The 19,115-nt window shown below is 33.4% G+C and overlaps 1 protein-coding gene across 4 annotated transcripts in view; it reads left to right on the top strand.

Moving 5' to 3' along the window:
* CNKSR2 (connector enhancer of kinase suppressor of Ras 2) overlaps positions 1-19,115 on the top strand; it is a 292,795-nt gene that overhangs the window by 139,726 nt on the left and 133,954 nt on the right. For 3 of the 4 annotated variants that reach the window (XM_011963747.1, XM_011963746.1, XM_011963748.1), the window contains exon 9: positions 9,501-9,647. The exons of the other annotated variant lie outside the window; for it this stretch is intronic. In XM_011963747.1, coding sequence (XP_011819137.1) covers positions 9,501-9,647 — 147 coding nt within the window. The remainder of the gene's footprint in view (positions 1-9,500; positions 9,648-19,115) is intronic. 4 annotated transcript variants of the gene reach the window in all.

Genomic DNA, 19,115 nt, shown 5'->3' with positions numbered 1-19,115 from the left:
TGTATATGAATGAAAACCATGAAGCCTCCAAAATAAACCTTTAACTTTGAAAGACCACAACATTACCAAATGCCATATTGGAAGGGGAGAAGGGAAAGTGAGCTGTGTGTTCAAAGTGCTGAACTATACCCACAGCTTTGGAATCAGCTTGTCACAAAAGTCAAGACACCAGCTGTACAAAGTCCGCAGTTAATATAAGTGATAGGTTACAGGAGATAGTGCAAGTAACAGGGTATGGAAAGTCACCACCTTTGGTAAAACTATGTAGGTGTTTCATAAAACTTACATGAAAAATTATTATCACTATTTTCTTTCTCCCATGAACTTAATTATGAGTCAATCAAGAAATTCTGATTTAGCTCTCAGAACTTCTTGAATGTGGGGGAAAAAGATTCCAGGGGAGAAAAAAGTGCTAGCTTCTTGTAGTGTTTGAGTTGGCTCTCTGTCTTGGACTCCCTGTCCATCTTTAGCTGTGAGAAATTATGTTCTCTGTTAGTGCTTTCTTTTTAAATACTATATAGTTATACACACACATTATATATGCACACATATTCATAACTGTGAAATTCACATGAAAATATTAAGTATTAAAAAGATATATGTAAATTCAGATTGTGAGCAGCTCAACATGGTCTAAGTTTTACGTTGAAATTAAGTCACGTTAAAAAACCAAATGCCTTGACATACTCTTATTTCACTGGATAAGTGCCATTTAAAGTTCAGGAGGATGTGAGATGAAGAATGGGTCAATGAATAAAGACATTAAATTGTGGGCGTTTTTTCTCTAATGAAAATAAAATCTTTCCCATATTTCTTCTTTTCAAATGTTTGTTCCTTTTATCTTCTCCCAAGACTGTCTTTGAATCATGTTTATAAAAATATCAACACTAAAGTTTTATTTAAAATAGGTAAACCTTGGGGCATTTCTGAATACTCTGAGTTACCTATTTAAGTTACTCTAAGCTAGGGTTAAAAATCACTTATTTGCATAGTTCCTTAACCACTGCATACACATCAGCTTATATTCCTTTGTACCTGAACCATGACTAATTCTTTATTTCTGTTCAGTGAATGAATGTGAAAGAACAAAATTAAGATATCTTCAAATGTAGTAGACTTTAATATTGTAAGACTTTTTTATTAATATTTTGTGGGAAAAAATTAGGTGAAGGTGGATTTTGTAGATTGGTACTCATTATTTAATAGTTTTAGGATCTTTGAAAGGCGTTGTATATCAAAATTCATTATTTCTGAAGTGTTTATAACAGTATGCTATTTCCTTCACATAGGTTGTTTTCCCAAAGAAAGAGGTAGTCATTGGTATAAAATGTTTAATTTATTAGATACTTCAGTATCTTTTTAGTAACACAAAGAAACAGAACATTATGATTAATATGTCAGCACCAAAAAAATAGGCAAAGACAGAGAGTGTCATTAGCGGCAGCATGATGGCTTGTGTATTGAATTAAGTCTCTTCAGTGCTCTTAAAAAGAGCAGGAGGATATTTGGGTGTAGCATGACTCATCAGACATTCATACAGGCATACTTCTAGTCTCTAAAATTTCATTTGGGAAAAGGTATCGTTTATACATTACAACCTGTGAGTAAGAGTGTGTGTAAACACAGGAGTGTGTGTAAATGTTGATAATGAATCTGTTTCTTTGTCTTGTGTAGGGTAATAACTTTGAAAATATTTTAAGAAATGTTCTATCTTCCTGCCTGTGGGTATAAAGATGCTCTCTTGCAGCTCCAAATATAGCCCTGAAAAAGGTAAAGAAGATCTGGGTTGATAGGCTTAAATTCTTACCTTTATGTTTATGTGTAACTGGCTACTTGGGACCATAGAGTAGAAATTATCTTTTCATATGTTAGTCAAATAATTCACCAGCTGTTATTTGGAAAGCAGACCAGGGCAAGTTCTAAAGGGGTCAGAGACAACTTCTTCCCTCTGTGTACCGAGGGAAAAAGAAGCCTATCATCTCTTCAGCACCAACCCCAAAGCCTCTTGTGCACCTAATCCAGGCAACCAATTTTCCAGGACCTGCCCACTTATGTTGTCCTTCACAAAGGAACACCTGCTGTCTGCTTCAGCCTGATCAAAACAATTACAAGCCCCATCCACAAGAAAGCAGAACCTCTGGCTTTTAGCACTTGGGATTCCTTAATGACCTTCTTGGGAAATTTTAATCCTGTTTGTGTTGTGTATAAAATACATTTTAATGTACATGTTGGGGATTATATATAAATTAGTAAGCTATATGACTTGCTGTTGCTTGTAGACACTGACTTCTGCTACCTTGGATAATGAGGAAGATAATAGTAGTTCAGTGTATGTGAAAAACATTATAGCTAATAATAAGACATTTTGTGTAAAAATGCATATGGTGGTTTTATAAAGATTCATTTTAGCCCATGAAATTAATGTGAATGAATTAATCTATTAAAATATTGAGAAAGCACTACAAAATATTTTTCTGAAAAAACACCTTCATAGCAGTGTTTATATGATGTGTATGATAAAGTAAACTTTTTCTAGGACAAATAGGATCTATACCCACTCTTCCTTTCCTTGTCTTAATCACATCGCTATGACTTTAGGTCTGGGGTATTCAAGATAGAAATATTTTTTCAAAGGTTCATTTATAAGGAGAAAGTTTATTTGAAAATTTGGGGTACAGAATGTCTGTTACAGCTTTAGTATCAAGTGTTTTACTTTTTTGGATGAGAGGTCGTTTAATCTTTTATGTGACAAATTTTAAGTATATTACATTTAAAGAATATTTTAATACTACATCTTGGTTTTATGTACAAAACTAAACCCTCCTTTCGAGTTTCAAAGCCCTTTATTGTCTCTGAAACATTTATATCATCGTGTCACCATATCAGCTCACTAGTCAAGTTATGCAGTATGCTGTGAGATTCACATGAGGAAAATATGATGTCACCTTTAAGAAGAGGCTTTATAATGGGTACTGCATGTAAGATGAATCTTTATGGATAGGTAAGATTTTATAAGTGAGAGAAAAATTACAAGCAGAGGGAAGAGTGCTTTTGCAAAGATACAGCAAAAGAGAAAAGCATAATGTTTGAAGGAAATGTATATTCATTACTCAACTAACTCATTTAATTATCAACTTTCTAAAAGCCTCTTATACTCATCTGAACTCTGTGTGTTTCTCCTGCCTCATTACTCCTTCCCTTGTTCTGTCATCTATGTGTACTGGACTACTGAAAGTTGCTCAAACCAGTGATACTTTGCCTCAGAGCCTTGTTTACCCCCTCAACCTCCACATCTTCTTCACCTGTCCAGCTCCCAAAGAATTTGGCTTAAACTCACTGGAAACCTTCATTAGACCCTCAAGGATGGGTTAGGCGCCCCTGTTGGGGGCTCCTATTGCACCCTGTATTCACCCTATTGAGGTACTTATCTTACTGCATTGTAACTGTTTATTGCTCCTTAACGAGGCACAGGCTGTGCTGCATTCACCATTGTATTCATACTATGTAGAAGACACACAATAAATACTTATGAGTTATATCTAGTCTCAAAAACATGTGAAACACCTAAACTGATCTAGACATGGGCAAGTCACTGCCTTCAAGGAGCTCATAATCTATTACAGAGGTTCTCAAATTGTGGTTCTTTAGGCCAGTAATATCAGCCTCACTTGGAAACTTGTATTAGGAAATAAAGGGTGGGGGGAGGAATTCTCAGGCCTAACTCCAGAACTACTGGATCAAAAACCCTGGGGGTTAAAACTCAGCATTCTTTTAACAAGGCTTCAAGGATTGTAACACATGCTAAAGTTTGAGAACCACATTGAAGAAAAGTAATCTGAAAAAGCTATAAATCAACCATACTGACAAAGGACCTGTTTGAGTATTGGTTATTTGTTCCTTAGTTGGGCCTTTGGAGAGCTATTAAAGGTTTTGAAGCAGAAAACTTTTACACTGTAGCAGTATTTTGGAGCTGCAAAAGACTGGAAGCAGAAAGACAGGTTAAGATTCTGGTTTAAGTCTAGCAGTAGGTATCCAAGCCAAAACTAAGGCAGTGAGAACAGGCATTAGTTGCTAGGATCTATTTGTTAGGACACAAAATAGATTTAAAAGAGGAGAGAAGTCACAGGTGACTCCAAACTCCCAACTTTAGAGTACGACAGGGAGTTTTTTGGTTTGTTTGGGTTTGTGTGTGTGTGTGTTTGTTTTTTCTGGTGAACGAAAGTTAAGAGATAATGAGTTTGATTTTTAAAGTCTTGTATTCATGTGAGCTACCAGTGGATATTCAAGGGAAAATACTGTGCTTTGGAATTGAAAAGACATTAATGTAAGTTCTGGCTTCACCGCTTACCATTTTCGTAATCTTGGCCGAGAAAACATTCTCTTCTTGCTTCAGTTTCTACACACGTAAAGTGGGTTTAATAGTTTACCTCATTAGGCTTTTGTAAGAATGAAAATATAAAGAAAAAGAATGTAACATAGATATGAAGAATCTGGCACAGTGAATTGTTGATGCTTGCGATTATTCAGTAGCTATTAACGTGGACAAGCTAAACAGTTAGAAATAAGACTAGAGTTATTGATAGGAAGCAGGAATGGTAGAAAGATTTGGGAATCATGCAGGAAGTTGTTGGTGAAAGCTCTTGAAAGAGATTATTGTAAGAAGACAGCATGAAGTATTAGAAAGGTGTGTAACACTTAGCCTAGAGGAAACAGGTACACTTATTGGTAGGGAAGAGGAAGAAAAGATGGAGGACAGGTAGGCAGAGATGTAACAGAACCATGTTATTTTACTCAAACTAATCTTTATCATCTATTTTCATGTTCCTACCCACTCTGTGTTTTAGAGTTGGAATGTATTGTGACTGAAAGTTACCTAATTATTTGACCTATGCAAGAATATTGAAACATCTCTTGATATTGATCTGTTTCACAAGTCAGCCAAATTCTTTTTTGGATATCTTTGACTATTAGAATATTTTTCATCTCTGGACATGGTGGTTCATGCCTATAATCCCAGCACTTTGGGAGGCCAAGATGGGGAAATTTCTTGAACCCAGGAGTTAGAGCCCAGCCCTGGCAACATAGTGAGACCCTCATCTCTACAAAAAAATAAAAATTAGCCAGTCGTGGTAGTGTGCACCTATAGTTCCAGCTACTCTGGAGGCTGAGGTGGGAAGATTGCTTGAGCCTTGGAGGTCAAGGCTGCAGTGAGCCATGGTGGTGCCACTGCACTCCAGCCTGGGCAACAGAGTAAAACCCTGTCTCAAAAAAAAAAAAAAATTCTTTAAATTTTGGACCTTATTTAATTCCTTCCAATATTAGCAGCTTACACTCTTATATTAGTTATTATTATATTAGTAACCACTAGGACCTCTTCTTCCTTCCTTCAAAACTCTCTCTACCTGCTAGTATATACTTTGATTGCAGCCAGTGGAAAGAGTACGTTACAGCCATTCTACATATTACTGTTAAATCTTTACATGGTTTCTAATTTAAGTTTCACACACTGAATATTTTTAAACCACAACCAGAAACTTAAATGAAAAAATGGAAAACTAACCTAGAAAAATGATTAACGGCCAAGCGCAGTGGCTCACGCCTATAATCCCAGCACTTTGGGAGGCCACGGTTGGCAGATCACCTGAGGTCGGGAGTTTGAGACCAGCCTGACCAACATGGAGAAAACCTGTCTCTACTAAAAATACAAAATTAGTCAGGTGTGGTGGTGCATGCCTGTAATCCCAGCTACTTGGGAGGCTGAGACAGGGGAATCACTTTGAACCCGGGAGGCAGAGGTTACAGTGAGCCAAGATCACACCATTGCACTCTAGCCCAGGCAACAAGAGTGAAACTCTGTCTCAAAAAAAAAAAAAAAAACCAGAAAGAAAAAAAGAAAAGAAAAATGATTAACACGTATTTATATATTTTATATGGCTAAAGATATGTTATAATATCCCAGAGACTGGAATTATTTGTACTGGAGCTCTAGCACCATGTCATATTTGACTTCTAGTAGAACATGACCAAAACCAATAAATGGGGGGAAAGTGTTAAGAATTATATTTGGTAAAGAAGATAGAAATGATTCAAATTTAAGGAGTTTGAGAGAGGACTAAGGAAAAAAAGGACTATTCAAATGAGAAAGGCACAGCTCTGGTTGCTGTTTATGTGTATACAAGTACTAGGATGGGACTGATACAGCTAAAACCTACATATGTTATTAAGAAAAATGTTACACATAGGCTGTAAATTACTCAGTAGGCTTCATTCCTATTTAATAATTTCTAAGTGAAACTGATTTAATGCTTAAGTGGAGTATCTACTGAGATCATTCACTGAATCAAAAATCAGTGGATAGTATAGTTCTTGACTTATTGAGTACACCTGAATAATAAATTTATATTCTCTCTTGTCAATCATCAAGGTATAATGCATACAGCAGATTTTACTTCTCCGTCACCACCTTTTAGTGTTTTAAATAGTAGTGTTGCCTTTCTGGTTCTGCAGTTTTGGTGGAAATTTTCCATCCATAACAAACAGTCCTGATTAGGTAATTCATAAAATTTATTATTTTCTAATTGGATTGTTGCTATTCATAGACTAGGTTCATGTATTTTGTTGGTTTTATTTGTTTGTTTAGAAGAGTAACTCACACTTATTGCCAAAAGTTTAGGAAATAAAAGTATAAAGAAGAAAGTATATATTGCAAGTCCTTACTCCCTTTAACCACCATTAGTGGTGTTTTCTATATTTATGTACATTCTTTAACGAAAGTGGAATTAAATTATGTTTCCTATTTTGGAACTTACTTTTTTTTTACACAATTTTTATATCCCTTACTAATGGATACATTTACATAATGTACAGTTTTTGGTTGATTTAAACAATACTGTGACACATATGTTGCACATTTATTTTTGTGCTTTTATCCAATCATTTCCTTAAGGTAGTGGAAGTAGAATTTGGGAGCCAAAGATATGTACTATACAGTCTTGATGTATATTTCTTTGCTTTTGTTTTAAACATTGTTAATGTCATGTAAATAATAAAAGGCTGATTTAAAAATAGTAAAATTAGATACCCAAATTTTCTGCCATTAAATAACATTCAGCTGTAAAATTAAAATCCACCCAAATGAATTTTCTTATCAGAAACCAATTCTACTTTCTGATAGAAAAGCAATTCTAAGCCGGGCACGGTGGCTTATGCCTGTAATCCCAGCACTTTGGGAGGCCACGGTGGGTGGATCACGAGGTCAGGAGATCGAGACCATCCTGGCTAACACGGTGAAATCCCGTCTCTACTAGAAATACTGAAAATACAAAAATACAAAAATTAGCCGGGTGTGATGGCAGGTGCCTGTAGTCCCAACTACTTGGGAGGCTGAGGCAGGAGAATGACATGAACCCGGGAGGCGGAGCTTGCAGTGAGCAGAGATCGTGCCACTGCACTCAAGCCTGGGCGAGACTCTGTCAAAAAAAAAGAAGCAATTCTATTTTTTGGAATTGTTTTCTTGAAAAGAGCACATAGAAAGTGTGAAAGAATAGGATGAATCAAATTGCACTAAAAATTTCACAGGAAAATACCATCTAGCCTTAAAAATCTTCCAATTTTGTAATAAGTAAAATGAAAAGAAATTGGTGAGTAGAAATCAATGTGTAAATCCTTGAGAATAGATGTGCTGGAAAAAAGATTATGGCCATCACATTGACCACTTTAGTATAGTTAGCAATTATTTGAGTGAATAATTAAATAATAAAATGTGGTTATCATTAATAAGTTGTTCCTAAACTCTTTGTATAAATAGTATGTTTTCTCCCCCCAAACTTGTAATTCAAAATGTGCATTCATATTTTTTTTGGCAAGCAAAATGAACCCTTGGATTTGAACTCCCTTTGCTTTAACTCTTGGCTGTACAGATACTACACAGCTATCAGAGGAATCAGAATCAATGTAATATACCTTTGGGCACATAATAGTCCCCACTTACATGTAAGGGGAGGCATTTGACCAGTTCCATTACTGTAGTTGATCCACATTAATGTGATTTAAAAAAAAAAATTGGCAGTCTCATTCAGGTTATCCAAATATAATGATCATTTTGATTCATATCTGAGACCCCCTGAGATTTTAAGCATTATAACATCTCACTTCTTGTTTGTTCTAACTTCACCAACACTTAATTCAGCTACAGTTGAGGTTGCAATTTAGGTGAATGCTTATTAAATATACAAAAGTCCCCATTCCATAATAGCCACACTCCAGATTACCTCTTCTTCATAGTCTGATCTTTGCTGCTTTTGGTGGAAGTGCTCATTCTCTCTGGCTTGACAAATATCTCCCAGTCAAAAACATGATTATTATTAGACAAAAGGCACCAATTATCTTTAACTTGGATGCCTAGGAAGAAACTGTATCACTGTTCAGACCATTTGCTAAATCCTACGTGCAATCCAGGATAAATTTTGACCTAGTGTGTTTATATAACACATCCTGGAAAAGTATAATCCATTAGGGTTTGGGATAAAAGGTTCTTCTCTCTTTTAAATGTGAAATGTTTTTTTTTTTTAAAAAAAAAAACTTGGAATAATAGACATTTTAATGTGTTTCTTTAAAGCATAGTTTCTAGGATTTCAGTTACCTGATACTGCATCACTAGTCCGTTTTGAAAGCAAAGTAACAAAAATTATTCTATGTTCAGAATTTTAAAAGGATGAAGAGTGAAGTAATTTTAACGGGATGCAGTTGAGCCCGATTTCAAGACATTTATCAAGTACTTTGATTTTAATTACACAATATGTTTTTAGGTGATACTCAAATAGGATGACTTCATTAAATTTAGCACATTATATTTTAAGTTGATAGGGTTGTTTGGAACACATTTCCAATAGCTGCTTCATTGGAGTAGTATTACCTTGTTATTTTTGTTCTGTCTTCATAGCATGGTAAAAGGTTTATTGTATTGCTGCTCTTGTCCATGCATAAGAATGTTGCCTTGGTATGTCAGTACCAGCTATTGGTAGTAAAATATCAGTCTAATTTAGAGACACTGGTACCACTTATCTCTAAAAGATGGTGATGAGTAAGCTTGTGGTGTAGTTTGTAAGCTGAGGACATTGCCAAATCCTTGTTTTCAGGCATATAGATTTTTTAACTATACTTGTGAACAGAGCTTGGATCTAGACCTAGCAGCTGAGCCACATTAATGGTGACATAATTTCATTACATTTTGAATTACTCCATTGGTAGGATACCATTTTAGTCTTTGCTTTGACATGGTAAATGTCCATTATGTTGTCTCATAATGATATGGACTAATGCAATAACATGGTTAATCAATTCAAAGATAAAATTTCTTGATTATGTATCTCCTGAAAATTGATAGGATGGTACACCAATTATGTGACTTTTTTTTTTTACTAATCTTATTAAAGGGGGAGAACATTAAATCTTTGAATACTGTACCTCAATTTTATTGTAATGATTTTGCTGGTTACCAGGTGGGGTGGCAGTTGAAAAATTTGGTGAATGCACTACGAGAGGACCCGAGTGGTGTTATCTTAACTTTGAAAAAGCGACCTCAGAGCATGCTTACCTCAGCACCAGCTTTACTGAAAAATATGAGATGGAAGCCCCTTGCTCTGCAGGTAATGAAGCTTAATCATAAGTCATACACCATCATTTTAGCCATAGATTATCTCAGTAATGCTTCTTTATTGTGCCTCATCTCAGCAGCATATGGATTAATCTTGTATGCTTTTGAAAAGTTGTTTGTGAAATGATCTCTTCACAGCTATTCTAATAGGCTTAATTGTGATGAAATCCGAGAGTATCTAAAACCCAAATGAAAAACAACTCTGCCTTAATTTGTAAACATTTAAAGCATAATTCCAAAAGGTCACAATTTATTTCATTCCAAAATATGAATAGAATGAAAATAAGATGGTTCATTTTTATGATATGATCTTCTATTTTTTGTTATACCCACATACTCTTTTAGAAACAGCTAAGTGATAGTTTATAGAATTCTTTTAAATCAGTTCATTAAATAGTAATAGTAATTTATAAACAGTAGGAAAATGAAATTTTATATTAGTAATTAAAATGCACCTAGTACACACTAGGTGCAGTGACTCACACCTGTAATTCCAGCACTTTAGGAGGCTGAGGCAGGTGGATCACATGAGGCCAGGAGTTCAAGACCAGCCTGGGCAACATAGCATAACCCCAACTACAAAACATTAAAAACTTAGCTGGGCATAGTGGTATGCGCCTGTAGTCCCAGCTACTTGGGAGGCTGAGGCAGGAGGATCATGTGAGCCCAGGAGTATGAGGTTGCAGTGAGCTATGATCATGCTACTGCACTCCAGCCTGGGCAACAGAGACTCCATCTCTTAAAAAGAAATATACCTTGTACATTCCTCCTGACTGATCATTTTTCTCTTTCCACCTTGTAAGGTGGCAAAAATAGGGAAATTGTTGCACTAGAATTTTTGCATTTTTCTTCAGCATGAAGCATCACTCTTCAGCATGAAATGTTACTCTTAATATTGATAACATATTTATTAAGCATTATCTTGAAAGTTATAAAAATATGATTCTGATTGATGAAAGGCAAGGATGTAATGAATTTTCTTCTACTTCAGTCAGGATATAATTTTTAAACTTAAGTAATTTTTGTCCTTCACAAAATGTGCATTTTTAAAATAAGAGACTATTACCTTTTTTAGAAGTTAATTTAAAAAAAATTAGATTGCCCATTGAACTGGAACATGGCCCATTATTCATATTAAAAAGGAAAGCAGTATATGAAATGCATTATTGTCACTGCTATGTAAATTGTTATTAAGCTCTATATTAGTACCTTTTATTATTCATAGATTTTTTTCCTAAGAATCAAAATTCTCCGTTATACATGAATGGCTTTATAGATTATAATGATTTCTCATTGTTTGAAACTTTACTACTTATTGGCCGTTGGCATTATACTTAAGTAATATAAAAACGCATATATGTGTCAACATTAAGGCCTTTAACATTTTAATGTGAATCTGTTTTTCAAGTTAATATGTGTAAAACTGAATTAATATGTCCAAATCCATTTGACTTGCATATATGTTTATTTTAAAAGATACTTGATGATCATTACAGTTCAGAGGTCGGTGTTTGCCTCATTATCGAAGTCATAGATGAGTAGATCAGACTTTCCCATTACATCATTTTTTTTCTCACTGCGTTGTAATTTGCTTTGTTCCCCCTGGAGTTTCCTATTGCCATGTCTTCCCCAAAGATCCTTCTTCAAAGTGTAAGGGTGTGGAAACCCTGAAAAAGAGGCCTGTATTTTCAGTCATTAGGTTATCTGAAATTTAATACCTCTTCTTTAGTCCCTCATATTTCACATTAAACACCAAAAATACCCTAGTTTCTTGTTGATCCATACACTCTGAGGGATTATCTCTAGCACATGCGTTTATAATCGATTCCCCTGTTATATTCTTTTCCATATGCACAAACTGAAGTGGAGAGTTAAGGTAATGGCAGTACCCAGTTAAGAATCGTTTTTATATAAAATGCTAAAATAACGGAAAGACCAACTTTTTTGTTACATATACATTTGGTATATGTATTCAAACCTAGAGAAAAAGGACTTTAATTTTAAAAATTACCTTCATATCATTCCTTACCCTGTAAGTGCCTTACTCGTAAGGCACTGTTTCTAGATCCATTCCAAATTCTGAGAAATATGCCTCATCAGATCACTAATTATTTTTATTCATCATTGGTTATTCAGCTATGCTGCATGTATTTGTAAATTTGTAAATTTACTTTTTCACAATGCTGAAATCTGAAAAGGAGGAAATCAGCATTATATAAGTGCTATATCTATTGACATTTTTGTAAATTTGTCATTTCAGCTGAATTTGGTTCACCTAAAATCTATTGGCCAAAGTCAACCACCAATAGATAAATAATACTATTGGTTGGGGGAGGGGAGACTGCTATCATTTTTGAAAATTACTTCAGTTGTTGCCTTTTTACAGAGCAGAGGAAAGAGTACTGGCATTAATTAAATATTTTCTAGTGGCTAAAACAAGGTCTTAGGAGTGAGGACAATGGATAAGTCCTCTAACACACCACACCACTACCGAATTTCCCTGAAGAAGACCTGAAATTGAACCATTACAGAATTCTTCATTGATCTTAAAGTTCTGGCTTATGCTAAAATGCAAAGACACCTGAAAACATAATGAAAACTATCTAGTCAAAATTTTTATAGATCAGAGATTTTGATACAAAAGATAGACAAAATCTCAAGGTACCAGGATCTGGAGGGTGAAGGTACACTGCCTCCAGAGGGGGAAAAGTTAAAGAAATACTAAGATGAGAAGATCTTGAAGGCAGTTTTGCATAATATCATTACTTTATCTCAGGTCACCTTTTCTTCCTAGTACCTAAGGAACTACCTCAGATGTGAAACGTAACTGTTAAACGTAGTAACAATCCTCTGCATAGACAAGAGTGCCATTTTTATTGTATTCTTCCTTGTGGTAGGTGCAGAAATACACTGGAGCCAAAATGCCCATCAACTCATTCAAACATAAATCTTCAGCATTCAAACTTGAAAAAATGGAAATGAGGTTATTTCTTTTTTCACAGGGTGTGCCAGTAGTCTACCAAGAATTATTTAAAATAGAGGATACAAAAGGAAAGAATCTGTGGCATTTATTTAACTTAATATGTCTATTTAATCTTTTTGAAAATACTATCCCAGGCTTAATTTACCTGATAGCATTTATAGATAAAATATAGGAAAGTTTGTAGTAGTATGAAGGTAGGCACTAATACATGTATCTTTTTAATAAACAAGTTTATCCTAACATAAGGAATAATGATTTTTAAACTTATAAGGAATTATTTTTAGCTATACAAATAAAACAACCTTATCTATTCTGAGGTAGAAGATTGTCAAAGAATATCACGTTTTAATTAAAGTAGTAGTTTCATTTCTAAAAATACTAAAAGCATAGTGACTTCCAATATTGATTATCTACAATGATGAATTTTGATTTGGATTTTCTTTTGAAATTCGTTGATGAAATTATAGCCAAATAAACAAAAGCATACAATTCAACTTCATACTCACAGAGCAATTTCATTAGTACATTTCATTAAATTGGCAACTGTTTTGATGAATTCCTGATTTCTCAAATATTTTGTGATAGAACGGAAGGACTTAAACATCCCTTAGTCAAATACTACAAGCAAATTTAATAATATCTGGAATCTTTAATTCTGTTGTCATTTTCACCCATTTGTAAAAAGCAGAGATGTCTCATCTGAGATAGAATCTCTTATTCTAAGAAAACAAACCAGGGATTCCTTGCTTTCTGGGAGCTGCTTTTCAAAACATCTTTTTAGTGGCACTCTACTAATTTTCTGCATTTTGGTAAGCATGATGATTGCTTATCATCAATTTCTTCTAATTCAAAGAAAAAAAAACCTCAGAGAACTGTGGATAAACCTCAAGGTATATTTTTAGATGTTTGTGGTTTTAAATTAATATGTGTAGGCCACTAGCATAGATGGGTGGTGTCCCTTTCTTCTTATGAGAGATGTGTGGAAGAATTATCTAGACACTGCCAAGAATGTTCCTTGGAATCATCACTGGAAATCAATGATTTTTAAAACATTTAAAAACCCAGCCTTTTTTTTTTTTTTTTTGTGAGAATGCATCTCAGAAATGATCACTAAAATCGGTGCTGAAATTCTCAACATAATGACATATATTGTTCAAGACATTTTTATATAAAATAACATCAAGCTGTAACACTATAATTATGTTCGTAAAGTGTATTCTCATTTATAAATCTCTCAATTGATGCCATAGTTACTTGTATGATTTTGTGTTTTTCCATTTAAATTTTGTTGTTTAGCATTACCTTGATGCCATTTTTACAGCATATTTAAATAACTTTGAGCAGAAAATAAATAGAAAAGAGTCATAACAGTCGATTTTGTCTATCAGCTGGTGTAACAACTGGAGAATGTTGATTGCATTCAATTTCAAATACATACAGATATGAATGATTAAAGTCATTCTGGAAAAATCAAAATACATAAGTAACAATAAAATTTAATATTCAAGTTGCAGGTCGATGTGATTGAAAAAAAATTAGTGACAAAAAAAAGTATATGTTTCTGAGAGTTTTGTTTTAAAGAGAGCAAGAACTAGTATTAGGCATGGCCCTACAGAAGAAAATAAATTTTTAACTACAAATGTAATTGTGCTGACTGGGAGCCAGAAACAACTGTATGTTTTACATACTCAAATGAGTAAATAGCTGTAAGTAATTGTCAAATTTTAGCTCACCCGTGTTTAAGCAAATCAGTCAAAGGATCTAAGTCACATTTGTATTTTTGAGCCACATGCTTTCAAGATTTTAATAGTGACTACAGATAATCACCTATAATGTAAAAATTGTCCATTCTTTCTTTAGTTAACATCCCAAAAATGATGTTTACTGTAATTTGAAAAAATGGAAGTCCAGTTTTAATGTTGTGGTTTAACTATGCCCATAAGACTGGACAATGCAGGATTAAAGACACTAGTGTTAGCCTCAATACAATGTTCAATATTTCATGATTTGATGGAAAAAGCCATTTTATAATGTGACTCTTTAAGTCTTTATTAATTATATGCTGTATAAGTAATACATATTTTAGGCATATATATCTGTATTTTTAAACCTAGGTAGATATGGTTTTCTGATCAAATCTGTGGTCGGAAAAAACACTTGTTTTCTCTGTATTCTAACAGGAAAGGAAAAATTATATGCTTATAAAAGGAGACTCAAACCTTTTGTATTTATAAATTTGCATTCTAGAAAAAGCTGTGAAAGAACTGAGAGTGGGAGAATTTTGAATATATGTATTTCCCTTGCTTCAGTTCTTTTCAAATAATTGACTACTTATGAAAAGTTTGGCCAGAAAAAAGTATTCTCAATAATTTTCCAAATTAGATTTAACCTTCTTTACATGGTCAAGAAACTACAAAATTATATATGAATTCTTGCCGCTTAAAATTCAGGATACATTTTCTCTGAAGCATTTGCTTAGATTATTAGAGAGAGTCAATATAAAATAATGTTCTTGTACTAGTGTTGGGAATTAAAAATGTGTTTGAACTGAGTAAGGACTTATGTGAATGTTCTGTGCTAGAATGATGGGGTATTGTGATCCATTTGAGTCTGTGTTTATTCCCAAGAGCGAATAAAATAAATGGCCAGGTTTTATACTTGATGTAATTATTTGTATTTCAGTGGGTATTTCCCCACTGGAAGGCAAAGCAAGTTCTGTGTGATCTTGGCATTAGTGAATTTTAGAGCTAACTACATAAATGTGTAATGCACTGTTTTAATCTTTAACGTTGGAGTTGTTTTTATGCCATTGGTTTCATTCAAGCTCTATCAAAGCTAGGTCACTTGATAGAAAGAGGGACAACTAAATTAAGATATGCTTGCCCAGAGATATTAAAATGTAAAATGTTTTGAGGAAAACCTCAACGTCAAATGTAGTTTCTTAAGTATAGAAGTTCTTTTCTCATGGTCTTTAAGACTATAGAGATTTCACAGGTACACGAATACCTTCCATATGTGCTCAGTTACCTTAGAGATGTTAAAATTGGGACACACAAAGAAAAGACCTCAGCAATCAGAGGCTTTAAAGTGAGACCTGAACCATCAGAGGATTTAAAGCTTTAGCTTACAAAATTTTATTTTACAGCAATCACAATCTTCCAATGATGTTTAAGCTGGATGAGTAGGATATTATTGCTGAAGTTATCACTAATTATTCAGAGGAAAGTTTGTGTCATACGCTATTTTAGGACACAGTTTTGAAGTATTTATACATTCAAACTGACAGTATGAAAAATATGTTTTACCTAGAAGATTTCTAACAGTAGCAAATTGACAGTAGTATGTTATCCTCAATTGACCTAAGGTTATAAATGTATGTTTGAAGAGGTACATATGATCATTTTATTTAGAATTTGGACATTTTAAGAGATGCATGCCAGTGCCCCCCAGAAATCTATCATAGACTTGTTTTACAAGAGTCACAACATACATGCAAATGTGTCTTCCCTGTTGGAGTCTCATTGAATATGTGGAAGGAGAGCTTCATCTCAAAAGGACCATTGAAATGAAAACTAAATGGTATGACAAAGTCCTTCCAGAAAATAAACCCCTTTGGATGGAATCAAAAATGGATCTGTGTCATACTTGATTACATACCACAGAAGATCAAGTTATGCTGAAGCTTCATGTTTACTTTAAATAACAAGATGTAATCCTAAAACAATCCCCTTGTATTGTATCCATTTTATCCATAGTGTTGATAGTTCTAATTTTCTTCCCATTTAAATTTTGTCAATACAGAAGGTCAAAATGATAAAAAAAAGTTACCTTTTAATTCTACCTTTTTTCTTAAATTGAAATTTATTTGTAGTGCAATGGTAACTGCTTTTCTTATACTGTATTCTAAACAAATGATTATAAGTAAATGTTGCCAGGATAGGAGAAGCTATCTTTTTGTATTATATCCTCCTCATTAGATTTTTTTTTCAATCTAAGGAATATGCCTGTGCTGAAAGAATTCTGTGTTTTGAGTTGAGGGAAGCTAAATTTGTTACTTTCTGTGCATTTTCACAAACTTAAATGGCTATTGGTGGTAGGTGTATTTTTAATGCCACTTGTTACAACTAGGAATTTCTCACTGATAATTTTAGCTAATTACATCATTTATTCTGTACTTGATTTAGTCAAATTTTACTTGTCTTTCTAATGTTCTTTAATGCCTTTTTCATTCATTTAGTCATTTGAGTTTTTGCTCTTTCAATTTTTGTCCAAAGTTAGAAAATTTTTAAAGAGATTATAGTTTTAAATTATCACAAAGACCCTTTTGGGTTAAGTAGTTATTTTTATTTTCCCATGAAGGTTGTACTTTACTAAACTTTATTTTTCCATTGCTTAATGTCTAATTTTTTAAATATGAATCTCAAAAAGAATGTTTGTTATTTAGCTTAGATTAGCTTGTTAAAAAGAGCACAATTAGTAGAGAGAAATATACTGAATATATTGAATATTTACAATGAGCTTTACTTGGCACAAGGCATACTGATGAGCCAGATGGTATTTCCATAATAAACCAGTTGAAATATTTTCTGTGACTTACCAGTCAATAAAATAACAAGCCAGATGAGTTAAGCAACAGGATTGACTAATTTCTTTTTTCTCTGAAGTAATATTTTTTTCCAACCAGTTCAATGAATTGAACTAGCATGGCATAATCAACCCTGTTATGTATTTAAGCATATTTAAGAATCTTTTCCCTCTATGTATGTGCTAATTTGGCTAATAACATTAACTGATGACATTGATAGGGACTGTTTGCTAAAAATAGAAACCTAGAGAAATAGCAGTTTGAAGGAAATTGAGGGCTAATAATTACATTTCTTGGAAGGGAAAAGACACAGGTACCCTAGGTAGACAATTCTGGTAATAGTTCAGGCAGAATAAAATATTCCCCTGGTCATTACCTCACACTTCAGGTGTGTCTATTTTAAAATGTGCTTATAACCATTAACTGCTACTATTTCCTTCCTTCCTTTTTGTTTGGGGAGAAGAAGGGTAGGTACTAACCAGGAAAAATTATCTTTAGTTCTGTAGATGGTAAAAGTAAAGAAGAGAAGTCCTCAAAATAGAAATAGTGACTCCACGAGAGAGGAAAGACAATAAAAATTTAAGTTTGATTATGTTTAAATGCTTTTGTTTTTAGAACTTGATTTTAAGTTCATTTACAGTGTTAGGATATTTTAAAGTAAGAAAGCTATTAGAGCATTTAAAAAGCATACTGAATGTTAGTTTTTCTCTCACGGTGTATCTGTTTAAAAGAATTGGAAAATAATATTCTGTTAAATGAATGTTTGCTACATTTCTAATATGGTGAAATTTTGGTCAGATTTATTGTTTAGCATCATCTATATTTAAAACCAAGATGTCCTGACAGAGAGGAAAACAGTTATAAACAGAGGCACATCACAGTGATTGTATGTGTGTATTGTTGAATCTGCCATTCAAGGATTTGTTGTAGAGGCATGAAATGCATCCTTAGAAATAAAATAATTATTTATTTCCTTGGGATTTATGGTATTCATCAGTACAGGTGACTCCTATGATTACCTATATAATCTCAGGATTTTCCATTGCCTCAAGTTTTGTTTCTAAAAGACAGGAATAGTTTAACTGGACCCTATGCCAAAATTAGCGTAGTAAAACATAATCTTTACTGTGTAATTTTATAATATCTTACAATTCTTCAATTAACATGTAAAACTTCTGACCTTTTTTAAAATATCATATAAGGTGGAATATTGTAAACTCCCAAATTACATTATCATTCCTTTTCCCTTTCTCTCTCTCTCTTTAATTTCTACTTCACTACATTAAAATTTAACTGTCATTTTGGTAGGGTGTGTGATTTCAAGCTATTAAGGTGAGCTGTGTAACAGGGAAGGTCAAAACCATGAACTGAGTCCTAAATTATGTAGCCTACCCCAGTGACTTACATTGTACTTTCCATTGTATTTATGCTTGGCTTTTTAAACAAATTTTGTTTATCTGTACAAAAGTATTGTCACAATATAAAATAGTTGTAATATGCCACTTTTTGAGTGTCTAGCAATGCATATTAAAACAATAGAACTGTGAGTCTATATAAATATGCTAAGAGAGTTTTCATACTGGCTAAAATGGCAACATCTTGTCATGTGAAGATACAGTTCATTTGTGATCATTATTTTTGTGTTTGTGATTACATTAAAATTTTATTTTTAATATGTTATTGTATACATAGCTAATCATTAAGATCTGTAAGATAAACATAAAACTTGTGAATTTTAGTTTCACTTCAGGATAATTTCACAAACCACTAGATTATTTTCAAATGCTGTGAAGCTTGGAATTGGGAGTGCTCTTAAGTTAATGCATCCTCATGTACTGCTTAATTCCGTATGTATATTATCTTAACTTCTTAACTTTAAGAAAATAACCTCC

The sequence above is a fragment of the Colobus angolensis genome, unplaced genomic scaffold (genome assembly GCF_000951035.1).
Source record: "Colobus angolensis palliatus isolate OR3802 unplaced genomic scaffold, Cang.pa_1.0 Scaffold622, whole genome shotgun sequence".
NCBI classification, from domain to species: Eukaryota; Metazoa; Chordata; class Mammalia; order Primates; family Cercopithecidae; genus Colobus; species Colobus angolensis.
This window is presented reverse-complemented; position numbering and strand designations above follow the sequence as displayed.